This window comes from Ranitomeya variabilis, chromosome 2, assembly GCF_051348905.1.
Source record: "Ranitomeya variabilis isolate aRanVar5 chromosome 2, aRanVar5.hap1, whole genome shotgun sequence".
NCBI lineage: Eukaryota > Metazoa > Chordata > Amphibia > Anura > Dendrobatidae > Ranitomeya > Ranitomeya variabilis.
In genome coordinates, this window is record NC_135233.1 from 236,790,194 (window position 1) to 236,809,985 (window position 19,792).

The 19,792-nt window shown below is 47.5% G+C and overlaps 3 protein-coding genes across 6 annotated transcripts; 2 read left to right on the forward strand and 1 right to left on the reverse strand.

Moving 5' to 3' along the window:
• The first annotated feature begins 13 nt into the window (after positions 1-13).
• Positions 14-5,456, forward strand: LOC143805177 (organic solute transporter subunit alpha-like). Its single transcript, XM_077284140.1, has 7 exons — positions 14-152; positions 450-601; positions 2,356-2,429; positions 2,689-2,844; positions 3,338-3,449; positions 3,687-3,939; positions 4,803-5,456. Exons 1-7 carry the CDS (start codon positions 86-88, stop codon positions 5,252-5,254), a joined length of 1,266 nt encoding a protein of 421 aa, XP_077140255.1. The 5' UTR covers positions 14-85; the 3' UTR covers positions 5,255-5,456.
• Positions 5,405-11,360, reverse strand: FTSJ1 (FtsJ RNA 2'-O-methyltransferase 1). 4 transcript variants are annotated; one of them, XM_077284143.1, is made up of 11 exons: positions 11,087-11,360; positions 10,605-10,732; positions 8,950-9,019; positions 8,768-8,867; positions 8,614-8,692; positions 8,460-8,512; positions 8,085-8,138; positions 7,889-7,991; positions 6,885-6,968; positions 6,692-6,795; positions 5,405-5,975 (listed from the first exon to the last, which is right to left on the reverse strand). In XM_077284143.1, the coding sequence occupies exons 2-11, from the start codon at positions 10,723-10,725 to the stop codon at positions 5,760-5,762; spliced, it is 984 nt and encodes a 327-aa protein (XP_077140258.1). In that variant the 5' UTR covers positions 10,726-10,732; positions 11,087-11,360; the 3' UTR covers positions 5,405-5,759. The 4 variants fall into 4 exon arrangements, with proteins under 4 accessions (XP_077140258.1, XP_077140256.1, XP_077140259.1 ...); XM_077284141.1 differs by having other exon boundaries at positions 10,951-11,360; XM_077284144.1 differs by having other exon boundaries at positions 10,962-11,095.
• SFT2D3 (SFT2 domain containing 3) lies at positions 11,341-12,126 on the forward strand. Its single transcript, XM_077284145.1, has one exon. The coding sequence runs from the start codon at positions 11,352-11,354 to the stop codon at positions 11,964-11,966; it is 615 nt and encodes a 204-aa protein (XP_077140260.1). The 5' UTR covers positions 11,341-11,351; the 3' UTR covers positions 11,967-12,126.
• The last annotated feature ends 7,666 nt before the right edge of the window (positions 12,127-19,792 follow it).

Here is a 19,792-nt window from a genome sequence, read left to right on the forward strand (position 1 = left end):
GAGGCGGATGTCTCAGGAAATGGGGAGAGGCCGCCCAGAAAAGATGGATGGCTCAGAAGAATAACAGGAACGACGGGAGCACACCATGGTGAAGGGGGCCAACTGTTCCATGGACGGGGGGAGCTTCCCCCTATCATCTGAGTTTTTCCAAGGTAGTATGGCGTTCAGACATAAGCTACAGTACACAGGCCTCCAGGCTGAGGCTGAACAGCTCACACCTCTCCTATAAGCTGCACTAGGCCGATACATTGGTCGAGCATGGTCATAGTCTGACACGTCTTCGGTAGCGTTGGGTGAACATGTGGTCATTGCTGAGCGGGCCGACTTTTCTCTATTGTCATCGTCTAGCTTTAGTGTGTCATCTGGTGGGACCCCTTTCCCACACTCTCAGGAGAGTGCCCCCTGCTGTTTATCCGCCATCTAACCTTCTGTGCTATTTACCTCTATAGTGATAAAGAAGGACCTGTGGATATTCATCATTCCCGTGCTGGTCGGGTGTGTGCAGCTGGCGTTATTTCTGGAGGAGATGGGGTTCTTCCTGCGGAACGTTCGGAGCACGCGCAGAACCTGCCTATACCTATGGATTCTGGGGGTGTATCCGGTGAGAATCAAGGGCTGTGCAAAGAGTTACCATACATATAGATATATACAGTGGGGAAAAAAAGTATTTAGTCAGCCACCAATTGTGCAAGTTCTCCCACTTACAAAGATGAGAGAGGCCTGTAATTGACATCATAGGTAGACCACAACTATGAGAGTCAAAATGAGAAAACAAATCCAGAAAATCACTTTGTCTGATTTGGCTAGATTTATTCTGCAAATTACGGTGGAAAATAAGTATTTGGTCATTAACAAAAGTTAATCTCAATATTTTGTTATATATGCTTTGTTGGCAATGACAGAGGTCAAACGTTTTCAGTAAGTCTTCACATGGTTGGCACACACTGTTGGTGGTATGTTGGCCCATTCCTCCATGCAGATCTCCTCTAGAGCAGTGAGGTTTTGGGCCTGTCGTTGGGCAACATGAACTTTCAACTAGCTCCAAAGATTTTCTATGTGGTTGAGATCTGGTGACTAGCTAGGCCACTCCAGGACCTTCATATGCTTCTTACAAAGCCATTCCTTTGTTGCCCTGGCGGTGTGCTGGGGATTATTATCATGCTGAAAGACCCATCCACGTTTCATCTTCAATGCCCTTGCTGATGGAAGGAGGTTTGCACGCAAAATCTCACGATACATGGCCCCATTCATTCTTTCATGTACACGGATCAGTCGTCCTGGTCCCTTTGCAGAGAAACAGCCCCAAAGCATGATGTTGCCACTCTCATGATTCACAGTAGGTATGGTGTTCTTTGGATGCAACTCAGCATTGTCTCCTCCAAATACAAGTTTTGTTTCTACCAAACAGTTCTACTGTGGTTTCATCAGACCATATGACATTCTCCCAATACTCTTCTGGATAATCCAAATGCTCTCTAGCAAACTTCAGACGGGTCCGGACATGTACTGGCTTAAGAAGGGGGACACGTCTGGCACTGCAGGAACTGAGTCCCTGGCGGCGTAGTGTGGTACTGATGGTAGCCTTTGTTACGGTGGTCTCATCTCTATACAGGTCATTCACTAGGTCCCCCATGTGGTTCTGGGATTTTTGCTCACCGTTCCTGTGATCATTTTGACCCCATGAGGTGAGATCTTGCGTGGAGCCCCAGATCGAGGGAGATTATCAGTGGTCTTGTATGTCTTCCATTTTCTTATTATTGCTCCCACAGTTTATTTCATCACACCAAGCTGCTTGCCTATTGCAGACTCAGTCTTCCCAGCTTGGTGCAGGGCTACAATTTTGTTTCTGGTGTCCTTTGACAGCTCTTTGGTTTTCACCATAGTGGAGTTTGGAGCGTGATTGAGGTTGTGGACAGGTGTCTTTTATACTGATAATAAGTTCAAACAGGAGCCATTACTATAAGTAATGAGTGGAGGACAGAGGAGCCTCTTACAGAAGAAGTTACAGGTCTGTGAGAGCCAGAAATCTTGCATGTTTTTAGGTGACCAAATACTTATTTTCCACCATAATTTGCAAAATAAATCTTGCCAAGTCAGACAAGGTGATTTTCTGGATTTTATTTTTAAGTAGAAGAACTTGCACAGTTGATGGCTGACTAAATACTTTTTTCCCACTGTAGATGTGTATGCTCTGGGAGAAGAAGGGTTAATGTATCCTCATCACAACAAAATATAATCAGGCGGAGCTCCCTGTAGACGATTTGCAAGATGACATTCGATGTCAAGTCAAGTGGAGACACTGGGGAAGTTTTGGTAAATTATGGGTTAACAGCTCCTTTATTTCTCCTTGACCAGGTAATCTGTATCGCCTCCATTATAGGAATGTACATTCCTCGTTCATCCTCCATCTGTAACTTCGTGGCTTCCATGTAAGTTGTGATTTACTCTGAACACATTTGTCTACATTCCATAGGAGCAGCGCCCCCCAGAGGTGTCTTACAGTGGAACTAGGCTGGGTGCATATTTGGGGGCTTTGTATAATTTCCCCAGTGCCAAAGACACAGATAAATCCCACTCACACACAATGCCATTGCTCCGGCTATGGATGATCACTGCTGCGGCCATCACACCCCTGCTGCCAGTCTGACTTATGGACGTGGCGTCATCACCGCTCCTGTCTGTTTGCAGATATCACTCCATAACACTCTGGAAATTCTTGGACCTGATAACAGATTTCTTTGGTGGTAAAGCAAGAATGTTAGAAGAACTAGGGGGTCAGACTGTCGCCCCCAACCCGCCCCCGTGCTGCTGTTGCTGCTGTTTCCCCAACATTGTGGTGAACAGGTGGGTACATTAGAATGATGCCCTGCTTGTGGTGTGGGCATCGGGAGAAAAAAAACAAAACACGTTCATATTGTTTTGCAGCAAAACAAATGGAGGAGGTGGGCTATAGCATCAGCAGGGAGCAGATTAAAGCGCAAAACACAGGGTGATGTCGAGAGTCTGGTTTTGTAAAAACCACAAAAGCTTCTTTTTTTTTTTTTTTAGAAAAGCTTATGTAAAAAAAAAGAAAAATGATATAACACGTACACATTATAGTCAATAGTTCTTTTCACACACCTGGACCATCAGTCTGAAAAAAAAGAGGGCGACATGTCAAGAGTTAACACCGATTCGCCACCCATGAATGGGTCCATGACATAATGGACAGCACATAGCTCCCATCATTATAAACAAGGATGTGTGAATTGGGCCTAACCCCGGGCAGGATGTAGACGTTGATACTTCCCATGATAATAGTACAGAACAGTCCAGCATGTCTTGCTCCCTGTCCCAGGAGTAACCTGCGGTGGATGAATATTGCCGTGTACCAGCTGTCAGTGGTGCGGACCCTTCTGTTCTTCATGGGCCTCATCCTCTGGACCGATGAGAAGTATGACTACGGGGATGTGAGTATGAACACATGAACGGCTTTGCTCTATTATTATTAACATAGCGCCTCTAGTGGCCTCATGACTAACTCCATTCTTGTGCTCCGAAAAAAGGGTTTCACATCTACTTTTTATACAAAATCTATTTTATACTTACTGATTCAATACGGATGACACAAGCCCTAGATCTGCATGCGACGGCTGTAATTCTACATGGTAAAAGGCATTTCTTTAGGTCTATTTTATGACTTCCAGGTGGACTACACCAACCCCAACTCCTACATCAACATCATCATCAGCCTGTCTACGTTCCTCTCTTTCTACGGCTACCTGCTGTTCTACAAAGCCACAAAGAAAGCATTGGAGGGTTACAGTCCGAGATCCAAGTTCATCTGCATCACCCTGGTGCTGGTCTTGTGTGGGCTGCAGAACGGGATCCTAGAGACCATGTCAGCCCTGGGAGCCATTCCTTGTGTCCCACCCTTCACGGTGGAGACACGCTCTCAGAGTAAGTGACTTCACATGATCTATTGCCTATATAGAAGGGTAAATGTTATAGCCGGACATTATGCCGTCATCAGAGATTTAATAATATCTACACAGAGCCATGATGTGGCCATATGGTGACATCACAGCTTGGAGAACTTTCAAAGTTACACTGAGCAACATCTGTCATCAGATTTCACAATACATACATTATTAGATATCGTAGACCTGATGAGGCCAGTGTACTCATTGTGAAAATCTGTATCCGAATTGTGATATAATTCCAATATTAAAATGAGTCCAGAGTGAGAGGGTAGCCATGGTGTATTCCGCATTGGTCGATTCAACCTGACAGCTGCAGCTTGTACTGAGCAGTGTGCAATCTCAGCTACAGCAGGGAGGAGGAACACTGATGAGCTGTCAGTTAAACTAGGTGGGAGTTAGATGAGTTGTAACTATCATAAAGTGTTATACAGCCATTCTGGCATGGAATATCAAAGTAAGTACACCAGCCTCATCAGATCTACAGCTTGTATTGTGAGGTCTGATTGCAGATCCCCTTGAAAGGGTGTTTCATTTTACCATTTATCACCCTTCTGGTGTTAGATAAAATCTCTCCAGATTAGGTGGTGGTGAGAACTATCTAGTTGGAAAAATGTCTACTTGTAAGTGGAAAATCTTAAAGGGACTGTTGAAGATTCAGTTGAAAGTGCCGACAGCGTGTTATGGAGCAGAAGGATCTGAGCAAGTGATGTAGACATTTGTGGAAAAGGTCCACTATAGCTTGTATTTTATCCACTTAGATATCTGTTTCTATGCTCAGGGGTCCAATTTGCATCCAAATTCTGCAGCATAGTAAATCTTCCCAATTTTTCCCCTCCGCAGCAATCTACAATTATTCCGTAACAATGGAGATGTTTTTCATCAGCCTCTTTGCCCGTTATTGTTTCCGGAGGGTGGAGCCGTGCTCGGACGATGACTCTATCAGCCAGCAGGAGATGCATAATAAATCCTCTCAGACCACCCTGACGGACCTGTACAGCCTCTCAGACGAGGATATGAGGGGCACCAATGCTGGTTACATGAGTGAGGGAGACGAGACCCTCTGCCACATCGAGCATGCGCCACTTGACAAGTACGACTTCCTGCAGAACAACGTGATCCTACCCAGACAAACTATGGCCAAACCTCAGTCCCGAGGCATAGAAATGGGAAACATGAACATGACTCCTACAGATGCCTATGAAGTAGCAAAACCACAAGCACCAGCCAAGGGGGGACTACAAGTACAAGCACAGATAAACTATATTGGCATCAATGATGCAACAGTAGTCTGAAAGCTAATCCCATGGAAATAGATGGCACTCCAGAGAGACAAAATTGGTTGGTGGCCAAAGCTTTAAACACGTTTGTGAAACATCCCGGAGAAGATATCTGGCTGTCACATATTGCACTCCCCTCTCCCCCCTTTATACCCACACTCCATGCAGATGGATAAAACCTTGTTTATTTGTTGCAATAAAATTGTAATAAATAAAAGTTTTTCATTAAAAAAAAAAAGTTCAACAAATCAAACTTAAAACATAAGATTTTTAAATATTAGAGGGCTGCTCCGCCACGCTCAGTTCTGCATCTGTAGCAGAGCGGCGCTGGTAACTGTCGACAGGTGCCTGCCAGGACATGTGCTGTGCACCAGTCCTGTCCATTAAAGTAAGTCATATGCAGATACTTAGCAGCCCTGTACATGTCCTACCAGGAACCTGTGGACCGGACGTCATCAGAGCCATTCGCCTCCTGACGCAGAAGTGGACAAGCAGCAGGCAGCAGCCGCTAAATAACCAATCAAGAGGAAATGGATAGTTTCTGGATAGCGGCCCCCTCACAAACACCTGACGCATCATCTTCACTGTTTGTCGTGGTTGAAGGGGTGGTCACGGGTGAAAGTTGCCTTTCTTTTGCTAGGAGATTGTTCTTCTTTAAAAAGCAGGCCTCTTGATAGGGTGGACGAATAGGGGGCTGATTTGGGGGCACATAGCTGTACTCTTTACCATTTTCCAACTGTAGGAGAAAAGACCAGAAGTATTTATTCCTGATGCCTCCATGCACAGCAAGGCCTCCTGGGGTGGAGTCACCTTACCCTGATGCCTCCATGCACAGCAAGGCCTCCTGGGGTGGAGTCACCTTACCCTGATGCCTCCATGGACAGCAAGGCCTCCTGGGGTTGAGTCACCTTACCCTGATGCCTCCATGCACAGCAAGGCCTCCTGGGGTTGAGTCACCTTACCCTGATGCCTCCATGCACAGCAAGGCCTCCTGGGGTGGAGTCACCTTACCCTGATGCCTCCATGGACAGCAAGGCCTCCTGGGGTTGAGTCACCTTACCCTGATGCCTCCATGCACAGCAAGGCCTCCTGGGGTGGAGTCACCTTACCCTGATGCCTCCATGGACAGCAAGGCCTCCTGGGGTGGAGTCACCTTACCCTGATGCCACCATGCACAGCAATGACTCCTGGGTTTGAGTCACCTTACCCTGATGCCTCCATGCACAGCAATGACTCCTGGGTTTGAGTCACCTTACCCTGATGCCTCCATGCACAGCAATGACTCCTGGGTTTGAGTCACCTTACCCTGATGCCTCCATGCACAGCAATGACTCCTGGGTTTGAGTCACCTTACCCTGATGCCTCCATGCACAGCAAGGCCTCCTGGGGTTGAGTCACCTTACCCTGATGCCTCCATGCACAGCAAGGCCTCCTGGGGTTGAGTGACCTTACCTGTAGAGGATACGTCTTGTCGGAGTCGTATGCACTTAAGTCTCCACAGGCCAGAAATGGAACTATCACGCGGTTTGGACCCTCAAGCTGGTTAAAGTCCACATCTAAAAAGAGGTAAAAAGTATTAATTATTCAATATCATGTTCCTATATAAAGGTCCCAAAATCCAGACATCTGTGTATTTGGCACTCACTATAGCAGTGGTCCAGCAGGGGATTTGACATGTTGGGTATATATCCCACTGGCGGGCTGTATCCCTGACATACAACGAACGCCTCTGTACAGGAGAAAAATGAATCACTAACATGCAGTGAAAAAACCATACTGTCTGCTTCGTACGTCTCTTGGGATATAGGCGTGTAAAAGAGAAAAGGCCTGGCACGAGATCACCCAATATTAACTCCAGATTGCCTCTTCTATATAAAATGGGATTATCTATATTTAAAAGGGTTGTCCACTACTAGGATAACACCTTCCCGATCTGAATGTTTGCCCTCATGAAAATAAAAACACATACCTCCCGCACCAGCTCCATTCCAACGGTGTCAGCACTCGCGTACCCGGGGTTCGTGTGTGGTTGTGATGATACAGGAGCCCGGCGCCCAGTCAGCGCTGGTGTCGCGGTCCCTTCTTTTGGACGTGTTAGTTATCAAGAGGAGGTCTGGGCTGTGGCTGGCCGCTCACTTACTCTATTACTTATACTCTAGAAGGCAGGGATGGTGACGCTAGTTCCGATTGGCTGCCGAGCTAACGTATCATCACAACAGCACATAAGCCCTGGGAGCGCAAGTGCCGACACCACTGGAACAGCGCAAACATGGGAGGCGAGTATAAGTGGTTTTATTTTCATGGGACACACATTCAGATCGAGGAGGGGCTATCCTAGTAGCGGACAACCCCTATAATGCTGCAATATGCACTGTACCAGATACAATTGATTTAGGGCAGGGATCAGCATCCTACAGCTGCTGTGAAACTGGGCTCACAAAATGTAATGACAGCGGTCTGCTAGTCTGTGTCTGTCAGAAAATGCTGGGATTTGTAGTTTTATGCAGCTGGGGTACTGATCCTGATATAGGGAATGATATCATTGGTCAGCTCTGAGCTTCCCTGTACAGATATATTATGAAGGAGGAATTATGGAATTTGGGGGTGATCCCATTCTGAAATTCTAGGATTTCAGTACATTTGCTTCACCTATACTGGAGTTCCGGCTGCTCCGAGGCTTGGCACATGTGACTTCTCGGAAAAAGATCTTGAGCTGGGAATACAGGAGTGTGACATCTTTTCCACGAAAAATCTAAAAATAGAGAATTTTAAAATCAGAAATGTTCTCATCATCAGGACATATGGCCAGGAAAGGAAGAGAGGTGGCAATCAACAGCTCACCCACCTTAGCCACAAATGTGCCCCCTGCTCTCAGCACATGAGTTGTGATGTTCAAAGCCTGCAGGGAAATTGGATACAGCATTACTACAGCTTGTGAACATAAACCATAATCCACCCATTATTCTGTACACCAGGCAGACGTGCCACTCAGGATTCTGGAAGAGCTGGGTGACTGTCCTTGTGGAAATTGTAATGGGACAGATGCACCACAGAATCCTTCTATCACGGTTTCTATTGCTATAGATTTCTCCATAGGTGCAGTCCTAATATTTTTCCTACATCCATCACAGATTTTTTGCTGTTGTTGTAGCAGTGTAGAAATGTGAGAACCCATCTTCTCTCACAAGGTATGGGGTCCAGCTTCTGGAAGGACACTCACCGCCAGTAGAAGCTGAGCCTGAATGTACTCATCAATATCGTGCAGTCCAGTAACTACAAGCCAGAGAAAAAGACATTGCATTAAATAGCATCCTAACAAACCCAGGGAACATATGGTGCAAAGCTGAGAAGATGGGAGAGATATCTGATATTACCATCTGGAGCCCCGTCACACACCACAAGATCCGCAGGCTGACCCTCAAAGTGTTGGATGATCTCATGAGCAGTGGAGACCTGAAAATAGGAAGCCAGAACAAATTACAATTCCTGTCCAGAAAATGGTGAAGGTTTCTTCCAAACACAAATCACCTTGGTAATATCTCCTTGTATCTGGATGACTCCGGGTAGAGGAGCCATCGCCTGAAGATCCACTGCTACAATCTTCACCTCTGTAGTCTCATTGCTGGACCTGAGGAGACAGGAGGGGAGACACTGATTACATGCTGCACTCCTCATGGGGCTTCAGATCTGGCATAGAAAACACCATTCACCTGAGCTTCCTGCTAAGAACCTGGCTCCAGCTCCCGGGGGCCGCACACAGGTCCACCGCTCTCTGTACTCCTGGGGGAGGAACACAAGAGCTGCTGTTTTATCTGTTAAAGGGTCTGTGCACACATTATTTGGTGCAGACATTTCTGCATCTCTTGGCATGCAGAGGCAAAAATGCACGTTTTTGGTGCAGACTTTTCCCCGCTCATTAGTATAGGGGAAATCTGAAGCAAAAAAGCTGAAAGAATGGACATCCAGAAAATTTACATCTTCACCAAATCTGCAGGTCACAAATAAGCGCCGTGTGCATGAGACTTCAGGATTCTCATTCATTTTGTTGGAACCAGGAAACCCTTCAGGTTTTGTGACAAATCTGCACTAAAAAACGCATCACAAACGCAACGTGTGCACACAGCCAAGGACTCACTAAACTTCTGGTGATTTTTTTTGTAGGCCCTTTAATACTTTGTAAGCATAACACCCAAGCCCATATTCCCTCAAGGAATGGGCAACACTTCACATAACACTTATAACATACTGAAACCACAGTTAAGTAAACTGTGTTCAAAGGAGTGTCACAGAAAAAAATATTAAAACTCAATATCTTTATTACCAATATTTAAAATACATATATAAACATAATATTTAAAAAGGTGCCTCAAATCCAAACAAATATAAATAAGGTCAGCAAGAGCAGGACACGTTATATTTTAAGGCAGGAATTAGAAAAGCATGTATCAGGGTGTTGAAGGATACATCTAATTTGATGCAATCCTATAAATACAATGTTAAGACTTGACCAAGCCCCTAAACCATGGATCTATCAGAACCCACACACTCCATGTTTCACATTGTTGCTATAATCACAAAGCGAGTAGATTGCAAAACGCCCCAAGGGGGGGGGGGGAGGAAGAAGGTGTGAGGGGGGGAGGAAGAAGGTGTGAGGGGGGGGAGGAAGAGGGTGTGAGGGGGGGAGGAAGAGGGTGTGAGGGGGGGGAGGAAGAGGGTGTGAGGGGGGGGGGGGGGGAGGAAGAGGGTGTGAGGGGGGGGGGGGGAGGAAGAGGGTGTGAGGGGGGGGGGGAGGAAGAGGGTGTGAGGGGGGGGAGGAAGAGGGTGTGAGGGGGGGGAGGAAGAGGGTGTGAGGGGGGGAGGAAGAGGGTGTGAGGGGGGGGAGGAAGAGGGTGTGAGGGGGGGGAGGAAGAGGGTGTGAGGGGGGGAGGAAGAGGGTGTGAGGCGGGGGGAGGAAGAGGGTGTGAGGGGGGGAGGAATAAGGAAGATGTGAGGGGGAGGAAGGTGTGGGGGGGGAAGGAAGGTGTGAGGGGGGGGAGGTGTGAGGGGGGGGAGAGAGGGTGTGAGGGGGGGGGAGAGAGGGTGTGAGGGGGGGGAGAGAGGGTGTGAGGGGGGAGAGAGGGTGTGAGGGGGGGGAGAGAGGGTGTGAGGGGGGGGGAGAGAGGGTGTGAGGGGGGGGGAGAGAGGGTGTGAGGGGGGGGAGAGGGTGTGTGTGGGGGGGGGAGAGGGTGTGTGTGGGGGGGGGGAGAGGGTGTGTGTGGGGGGGGGAGAGGGTGTGTGTGGGGGGGGAGAGGGTGTGTGTGGGGGGGGGAGAGGGTGTGTGTGGGGGGGGGGGGAGAGAGGGTGTGGGGGGGGGGGCCCTGGATACCTTGGAAGAGCCGATACTCCTCGTCCAGCTGCAGCAGCTTGAATGCACTGCGCGCTCTCCAGCCTTCCTCCTTGGCCAACCGGTAGTAAATGTCCCTCTTGTCCTTTGAGGAGCGCCCCATGTTCCTCCTAGAAGGGAAAACCCACTGTAAATCCCTGCATCCGGCCCTGCTATATGTGGCCAAAGAGAAGGGGCAGCTCACAGGACTGGGGGGGGGTGAGCTACTAAATGAATGATCCGACTCCCCCAGTGATGGCACCAGACAGACGTATAAAAAAGGGTCTCCAGGTCAGGGGGGCTCTGGGTTTACAGAAAAAGGACAATCGGACCATGAAAAGTTCTTCACCCTCCTAATACCGCTGAGGGGACACTTCCTCTACATCGCTGCTTGCTGTCTATGAATGGAGGAGAGGCAGCACCGAGGCCCTGTGCACACTGACAGCGGCCGCTCCGGCTCATCCCGCGCGGTACCGCACACTCACCGTTACCCGGCGATCTCTGCGCGGAGCTCGCGTCTCAGTCTCCGCAAAAATGTCCGCTCGCCAGTAAGGATTGGAAGCGGTCAGAGGGAAAAAAAAGTTCTCCCAAGCTTTATTAAACTGACACCGTTCAAATGAAAAGTTTCCACTGACAGAGGCGGAACCGCTGTGTCGCAGGCCATCGAGGTGACGAAAGCGGAAGTTCAGTTGCCATGGAGACGTTCATCTAGCTTTATTGACACGGACAGTGGCGGACTTCGTCACCACCATGGCGGACCTAGGCCGGCAGTTACAGGAGTACGTCGCGCAGAATAAGGCCGGGAGCAGCGGCGGGTCTGCGGCCTCCTCCCCCGCGGAGCGCCGGAGCTCAGAGCCGGGATGGCGGGCCTGGTTCTCTCCTCCCAGCAGCGGCCTCTCGTGGTCATGGAGTCCTATGGATCCGGATCCTTTCCTGCCCGGGATGTCCGGGACGCAGAGGCTGATGGCGGCCGGTGTGTGCGCGGGCATGGCCGCTCTGTGCTTCGGCCTGGCCGGACTCTATGTGCCGCTGTTGTTGCTCCGGGCTCGGAAGTTCGCGATGCTCTGGTCTATGGGCTCGCTCCTGGGCCTGTGTGCCGCCGGCCTCCTGCGGGGCCCCAGCCGCATGCTCCGGGAGCCCGACCCGTGGGCCTTCTTCTACCTGGCCGCTCTGGGGGGCACGCTGTACGCCGCGCTCGGCTTCCGGAGCACCCCGCTCACATTGCTGGGGGCCGCCGCGCAGATCGTCACTGGCGCCGCGCTGCTGCTGGGCATGTTACCGGGCGGCGCCGCGGGGAGGCGCTACATCAGCGGCCTGTGCGGGAGTCTGATGCGGAGAGGGGTCTCCAAAGCCCTGCCCGTGTAAGGGCTGTACAGGGCCCCTGCTATGGAGCTGAGACCACGGCCGATGTGACGCTGAAGACCAGGGACACCCAAGGCTTGCTGGGAGTTGTAGTATTGGAATAACTGTTCAGACACCGCTTGGGAAACTACTGAAGCAGAGCTTGGTCCTCTGTTAGTCTGAGTGATATCTGGGCCCTGGACTGTGGCCCCTGTGATGCTGAGGGCTCCTATCTGGGCCCTGGACTGTGGCCCCTGTGATGCTGAGGGCTCCTATCTGGGCCTTGGACTGTGGCCCCTGTGATGCTGAGGGCTCCTATCTGGGCCTTGGACTGTGGCCCCTGTGATGCTGAGGGCTCCTATATGGGCCCTGAACTGTGGCTCCTCTGAAGATGAGGGCTCCTTAGCTGGGCCTGGCCTGTGGCTTCTCCCTGCAGCTTTATATGAGAACGATCAGACACTTGGTGCCTGGCTGCCGCCGCCGCTGTGACTCTGCTGCTTATATTAAGCATAACATACACTATAGGGAGGCGGACGCCAGACTCTTATCTCCCCTGAGAACAAAGGATCAGACCTGATGAAATCCAACATGTCTGACCCTTTTCCTCCAGCTGCTGGCAGGACACCCACTTACATGTAGATGGTCGGCCAGTTGTACTGACATCGGTGGTTGTGTTGAACATCTATTTTAAGGTGTTGGTCCTTGAGGACTAATCACAGCTTTGAAAAGGGGTGACCTTTACAGGGTAATGCTGCTGCCCCTCTCAGTTCTACGTGGAGAGATGAGGGGGCCCGGTGACATCCCATCACTCATACCTGCAGGGACACATGTGACCCACTGTACGTCCCACACAGGTGTACAGCAGATGTGATGTTGCTGGCGCCTATCAGAACTGGATACAGAAGTGAGCGAACAGCACTAACCCTTTATGGGCCACGTTTTCAGGTCTGTTATCAATACTGGGGGCCGTGCCAAAAGGAAAATACTCTATATGTGCAGCTGATCTAACTTATTCGGGCATTTCCAAATATGATGGTCTGTTGAGGATATTCACATTCCCCCTTCTTATCTTTACCAGGATCCAGATATTGCAAAACTGCAACCTCTGAATCAGCCGGAAAATAGAATATGAAGGAAACCTGGCAGTCTGTTGATGCTGCCCCATCAATGTGTAGACAAGCTCACTCATTGCAGAAAGTGACCCGGCACGGGGAGAAGAGGCGCCAGGCAGCTGCCCCAACTTCTCACCTGACTGACATTTCTCCTCTATACTGAGAAACCTGTTAAGGCCTGTTTCACAGGTCAGTGGCTCCGGTACGTGTGGTGACAGTTTCCTCACGTACCGGAGACACTGACTCACGTAGACACATTAAAATCAATGTGTCTCTGCACATGTCAGCGTGTTTTCACGAACCGTGTGTCCGTTTGAAAAACACGGAGACATGTCAGTGTTCGTGGGAGCACACGGACACATTAAAGTCAATGGGTCCGTGTAAAACACGTCCCGCTCACAGATGCTGTCCGTGTGCCGTCCGTGTGCAGTGCAGTAGACAGCGTTACAGTAAGCGCTGTCCCCCCTGCGTGTGGTGCTGAAGCCGCCATTCATTTCTTTTCTCCAGCAGCGTTCGCTGGAGAGAAAGAATGAAAAATCAATGTTTTTTTATTATTTTTGTGTTTAAAATAAAGATCCTTGTCACCTGCCGCCTCCCACCCCCTGCATGCCCGCCCGCTGGCATTAAAATACTCACCCAGCTCCCTCGATGCTTACTCTCAGCGCCGCAGCTTGTCCTGTATGAGCGGTCACGTGGTGCCGCTCATTACAGGGATGAATATGTGGCTCCACCCCTATGGGAGGTGGAGCCGCATATTCATCACTGTAATGAGCGGCACCACGTGACCGCTCATACAGGAGAAGCTGCGGCGCTGAGAGGACGCATCGAGGGAGCTGGGTGAGTATTTTATTTCCAGCGGGCGGGCGCACGGGGTGGGAGGGGGGAGGTTACCGGGAACTTTATTTTAACCACAAAAAAAAACACAATGATTTTTCATTCCTTCTCTACAGCGAACGCTGCTGGGAAGAAGGAATGAATTGCGGCTTCAGCACCCAAAGCAGGGGACAGCGCTTACTGTAGCGCTGTCTCCGGCACGGTCCGTGTGGTACTAAGACGGCACACGGGTGGCACACAGCTGCCGCACGTGTGCCACACTGATTTGCCACATGAGCACACGGACACGGATAACTCCGGTACCGATTTTTCCGGTACCGGAATTATCTGGACGTGTGAGACTGGCCTAAAGAGAAGCTGTCAGCAGGCTTGAGCCCTATAAAGACACTGTGATGGTGATTTATCTGATACCTGATGTGAAGCGATCCACTCAGTGGCTGATGAATATTTGCCTTATGACGTTTGCAGGAAATGACGTGTGCTCTGAACTGAGACGAAATCTCGATCTGCGCTGCCTCCGGCGCTATTTCATTGCGGGACGCGAGCTCATGCTGTGTATGCGCCTCCCACACAATGATAGCAGTGGCATGGAATTTTAAAAAGGAAGCAGGTCACTGAATCAGAAGAAGACCCTGCCCCTACATCGAAGCACACAAGACATCACCTTCTGAGAACTTCATAAGGTGAGTATTCATCAGCCACTGAGCAGATCCCTACACGCACCAGGTATCATATTAATCAGTATCGGTGCCATTATGGCTGTGCCTTTAGTTTAGTTTACATCCTGCCGACTGGTTTCTCTTTAAACAGAGGTGGGGAGAAGTCAGAAGGGATCTGCACAGGACATCTCTCCCCGTGCCCAGGATTCTTTCTCACCAGAGTAATCCATGACTTTCTGAAATGAAGGAGTCTACTAGATTTCATGTTGTCCATGTCTTGGGCAGAAGGAAACCGCTAATGGTCTTTTTGCAGGGGGTTGGTCACCTTTAGCACTTTATTTTTTTTTTTAAGCAGATTCCTAGGGGGCTGGGATGGGCAGATGTTGACCCCACACTGTGATGATCGTACACCATAATGGTACTGGAGAATACAAGAAGTAGTGCTGCACCGTTATGAGTAAAACATGGAAATGAGATTGGCGAGACTGGTGGATTGTCATACGCTGGTCCTGACCAACATGTTTGAGAACTGTTCAAGTAACGTCTACTTGTAATGTTGGATCTCGCTCTTAACGCACTGCCTGCCAGTATCGTCTGTTCCTAAGGACGGAGCTTGTTCTTAATACACAACTTGCAATGCTAGTGCTTCCTCTGAGGCCTTTCCTGTGCAGCTCGGCTCCATGATGAACTCTCCTTTATCTCCTCTCCGTTGTAGGGAGGCATATTATTATACATAGGGGATATGTTTTCTGACACGAGGGTTTCCTAGATTAACTCATTTTTCTAATTAACTGCCGTTTTATAATAATGTTAAGATTTTCCTTTTTCTACAAGATGAAATAAATGTTACACCCTGGTATCTTGTGCTTCGTGTTTAAGTTTATAATGGCGTCACTCACAGTTTTTAGGAGCGCAATTTTGAAAAATCTAGGAAATCTGTAGCTGAATAAATGGAGCAATGGGTTGCAGAACTACACCAGAATGATTTCCGCAAGAAACAAAAGTTGCACTGCTGAGAATATGCTGGTGCCATGGCGGCTTGGAGCTCTTCATACACAGATTTTATGTGACCACAGGGTTTCCTATTCTGACGTAACTGTACAGTCGGCGGGTGCATGTGTGTGTATGGAGCAGGCTCATACGTCCGCATCTGCTTCGCTTCCTGCTGTTTAACCCTTTAGATGCCGCTGTCAGTCTGGGACCGCAGCATTTAAATAGCTAGATTGCTGCTGAGCGCGTACACCGACTCGCACTCGCTACCCCAACACACAGTTGTGGGGTTCTCATAGGTGGGAGCCAGGGAGCTGCTGAAGGCCCCTTCGGTGCCATTTTGGTCCTTACATTGGAGATGATCCATTTCTTAGAAGACTAAAAAATAAAAATAATAAAAACAAAAATGTTCCCATAGATAAAAAACCATAAATGTTAAAATCGCCCTCTTCCCAGTTCAGAAGTAAAAGTAAACCTATTTGGTTTTGTCCATAGAAGTCCTGAGTTATTAAAGTATACAATTATTTAATTTGTACATTAAATGCCAAAAAGAAAAACTTGAGCTCCAGAATTGTTTTTTGGGTCATTGCACCTCACCATCTTTACCCCCTAAAAAAATTATCAAAACGTATTTACCCCAAATGGTACCAATAAAAATGACCGCTTCCCCCGCATAAAACAGGCCCTCATCAGCGCCATCCGCCTGTGAAGAAGAGTTAGGCTACGTTCACACGATCAGGATTTCCATCCTTTTTTTTTCCTGCCCGTTTTTGGAAAACGGCAGCTAAATTCCGCAGTGAATTTGAGCTGCGTTTTCTGATCCTTTTTCTTCAGCGTTTTCCACTGCGGGTTTCCAATAGCAGTTTCCTATTGGAGCTGCTGGAAAACCGGTGCGGAATCCGCTGAAAGAATTGACATGCTACTTCTTTTTTCCGCTGGAAAATCCACGCGGATTTTCCAGCGGAAAAACGGATCGTTAGCACAGCGGTTTTGGTTTTCCATTGGGTTACATTGTACTGTAACCAACATGGAAAACTGATCCGGATCCGCAGCTGAAAATCCGCTACGGATCCGGATCAAAATCCGGATCGTGTGAACGTAGCCTTACAGATCCCAGAAAATGGCGACAGAAAACGCATTTTTGGTTATTTTCAGCTCCCAATTTTTAACTGAAAGCCGTGACCTGCTGGGTTGCTATGGTAACAGCCCCACTCTTCATGGCTACCATTTGTGATACATGGCGGTGAGTCTCATCAACGGCTGGTCATTACTCAGCCATTACTCAGCCACGACGGGTAACATGGCTGCTCCTGACAGAAGCCGCGCTTGCCACTGACCATGGGTTGTGGCCGCTATTACAACTCGGCCCCATTTATGTGATGGGAGCTGCAATACCGGACACAACACATGGTCAGGGGTGGCACTATTGCTGTAAGAAAGCCACCATGTTTTTCTTATCCTGAGTCTTCAAACATATCATCTTGCCTTGTACTGGGGTCTGTTCACACACGATTGCTCTATATTCTTCAAAAACAAATCCCTCCCAACCGAAGGGTATGTGTACCATCCAACAAGACTTCCACATGTAGTGGGATCTATGAAATAAATGATCTCCACTATGGTACTATACAAATTTAATTTTATTAAACACAATGTTAAAAGTACAAATACAGTAAAATTACTACATGTAAGAAAAGGTGCATAATCCAATTGAGAGACTATACTGCCATAGGAGATTGCACTATAGAATTGGCGAAATGTACTATATATATATACAATGCAAAATACCTTATGCCATAATATGGAAGTCCATAATAGACTACTACCTTAGTCAGAAAGACCCAATTTCATAATATAATGTCTGAAATCAGACTCCACAAGAAATAAATGGCATATATTGAAAATAGTAATAGCATATTACCTTACTAATCGCCAACTGCAATATCCCCGGCGTCCCTCTGCCTTGACGCGCGTTTCGCGTTTGCTTCTTCTGAAGGCGTGTCAGGGCAGGGGGTTTAGCCGGTTTAAATATATCAGATCATACCATTCATTGGACAAATCCTAATTACAAATTACTACCAGCCGTATGGATGTAGGGAGTGCTGTGCTGCGCTTGCGTGGGACGCTCCAACCACCACTTAAAGTGTATATCTTCCTTGTATTACCTACACGATCCCACGTGGGAAATCACCGCCCCCCATACGAAATCCGGAAGCTACGTCGCAACATGCCGCCTCAGCTATGTGCGTACGTAAACCGGAAGTATGACATAGGGGATTGTGCCACCCACTGTACGGAAACCGGAAGTAAAGCCTCCGAACAGACATACGGAACTTCAACTCTCCACTGTCTAACGGCGCATGAGCAGATCCGCTGGTACCGGCCTATAATGAGGAGTCGGATCATGGTCATGGGCTCAGGAGCGCAAGGTCGTATGTTAGTACGACCCAACCGCCCCGTCCCCCTGTAGCCACTAGCCGACCTCCCCTCCGGCCCACAATCTAATCATGCGCACACATTGGAGTGTGGAATGGAATAAACTGGGTAATATTACCTCAACCAAAGGGGAGTACATTAATATCAATGACTACCCTTACGTGTTCTACCCTATGAGATAAAATAAGTGTATATAACTATGAAAAATAAGATATATATTAATAATATTTACCAAAAATCTCAACGTTATAACTATATATAATTGGGACAACAAAACCCAATCAAAACTAATATATACATATTTGTGCCTTAAATAAAGTATAAAGTGCATGTATTTAATTGTGACTATCGGCAGTAAAGTGCCAAGTGCATAGATAATAGTGACTATCAAAAATTACTATATCATGATCCATATCTAAAAAAAGGACCAAATTCATGAACTGCTATACATCTATGTGAATATTGAATAAAAGTTTAAATATAAGAAATATAAAAAAATTGATATGCTATACTAAAGTGACAAGTGACCCATCTGGTAAACACTAAAATATATGATATACAGGGGTATATATATATACACAAATAAGACAATGGTAAAAATATAAGCATAATATTATAAATTTATGCAAAGCGCAGCTCTCTCGGTACAGGTTGTAAGTTCAGAAAGTTCCATAATATTCCGCTATATAATGGGAATTTCTCCACTGTTCTTTTTTCTTTTCAAAGGCACAACCCAACTCCTTCTTCCACCGGCCGACATAGTATGTCTCTTTCAAGGTATCAGAATGATACAAATATTCAAACTGTAGTAAAACATTAAAAATCACAATTAAAACCAGCACTCATAAATAAATAAAACCAACGGGACTAGTGATGTAACCCATACATAAACTAGTCCCATTATCCCCCCTACCTTATCTATTTCCAATATATCCTACAAGAAAGCACCGAAACCAAAACTCTCATTTAAGCCTTGGGGTACCAGAGTTCCCAGTCGATATATCCACTGGCATTCTTTTTTGGCAAGTCTTTTACCCACATCTCCACCCCTTGGCCCCAAATCCAGCATGTCTATACCTTTGACTGTCAATAGTCTGGAATTACTCTGATGGTATCGTTTGAAATGTTTGGGGAGGGTTTTTAACGTGGTATCATCCGTGGCTGTTTTTGCTTTATCTATGTCAAGACAATGTTCGCGTACTCTAATTTTGAGTTCGCGACTTGTCATGCCAATGTAAACTTTGCCACATGGGCACTCGGCATAATAAATAATGCCTTTAGATGAACAAGTGATATGTGCCCGTATCTCAAAATTCCTGGATTTATCGTGATTTTTGAAGGTAGTACTTTTTTTCATATTTGCACAGCCCTTGCACATACCACATGGAAAGAATCCCCCCCTAAGCTCCCTCTTCTTGTTTTTAGTTGTTCTCTTGGGATCATATGTACTGTGTACTAACATGTCCCGTAAACTCGGGGCTCTTTTTGCTACTAGTGACGGTCTTTCAGGTAGAATTTTTTTGAGGACGGGGTCGGTAAATAAAATCTTCCAATGTTTTTGTATAATGCCACGGAGGTCAAACCACTCACTACTATAATTGGTAATGAATCTTACCTGGTTATCCTGTTTTGCTTTATCTGGAATTGATAGGTTCTTGTGTAGAAGTTGTTGCCTAGATGTATTTTTTGCCCTCCAATATCCTTTTTGTATGGTTCGTCGGTTGTAGCCCCTCTCTTGAAATCTATTTCTTAGCAAATTGGCTTGTACCTCGAATTGTTCATCTTCAGAACAAATTCTCTTGATTCTAAGGAATTGGCC

Coding starts and splice junctions, on each gene's coding strand:
- SFT2D3 (XM_077284145.1), top strand. CDS start 11,352: ATGGCGGACCTAGGCCGGCAGTTACAGGAGTACGTCGCGCAGAATAAG.
- FTSJ1 (XM_077284141.1), bottom strand. CDS start 11,063: ATGAGCCGGAGCGGCCGCTGTCAGTGTGCACAGGGCCTCGGTGCTGCC. Junction 8,139..8,459: donor AGGCTCAGCTTCTACTGGCG/GTGAGTGTCCTT, acceptor ATTTCCCTGCAG/GCTTTGAACATCACAACTCA. Junction 7,992..8,084: donor GGGGCACATTTGTGGCTAAG/GTGGGTGAGCTG, acceptor CTCTATTTTTAG/ATTTTTCGTGGAAAAGATGT.
- LOC143805177 (XM_077284140.1), top strand. CDS start 86: ATGGTGAAGGGGGCCAACTGTTCCATGGACGGGGGGAGCTTCCCCCTA. Junction 2,430..2,688: donor TGTAACTTCGTGGCTTCCAT/GTAAGTTGTGAT, acceptor GTCTGTTTGCAG/ATATCACTCCATAACACTCT. Junction 2,845..3,337: donor CCCAACATTGTGGTGAACAG/GTGGGTACATTA, acceptor TCCCTGTCCCAG/GAGTAACCTGCGGTGGATGA.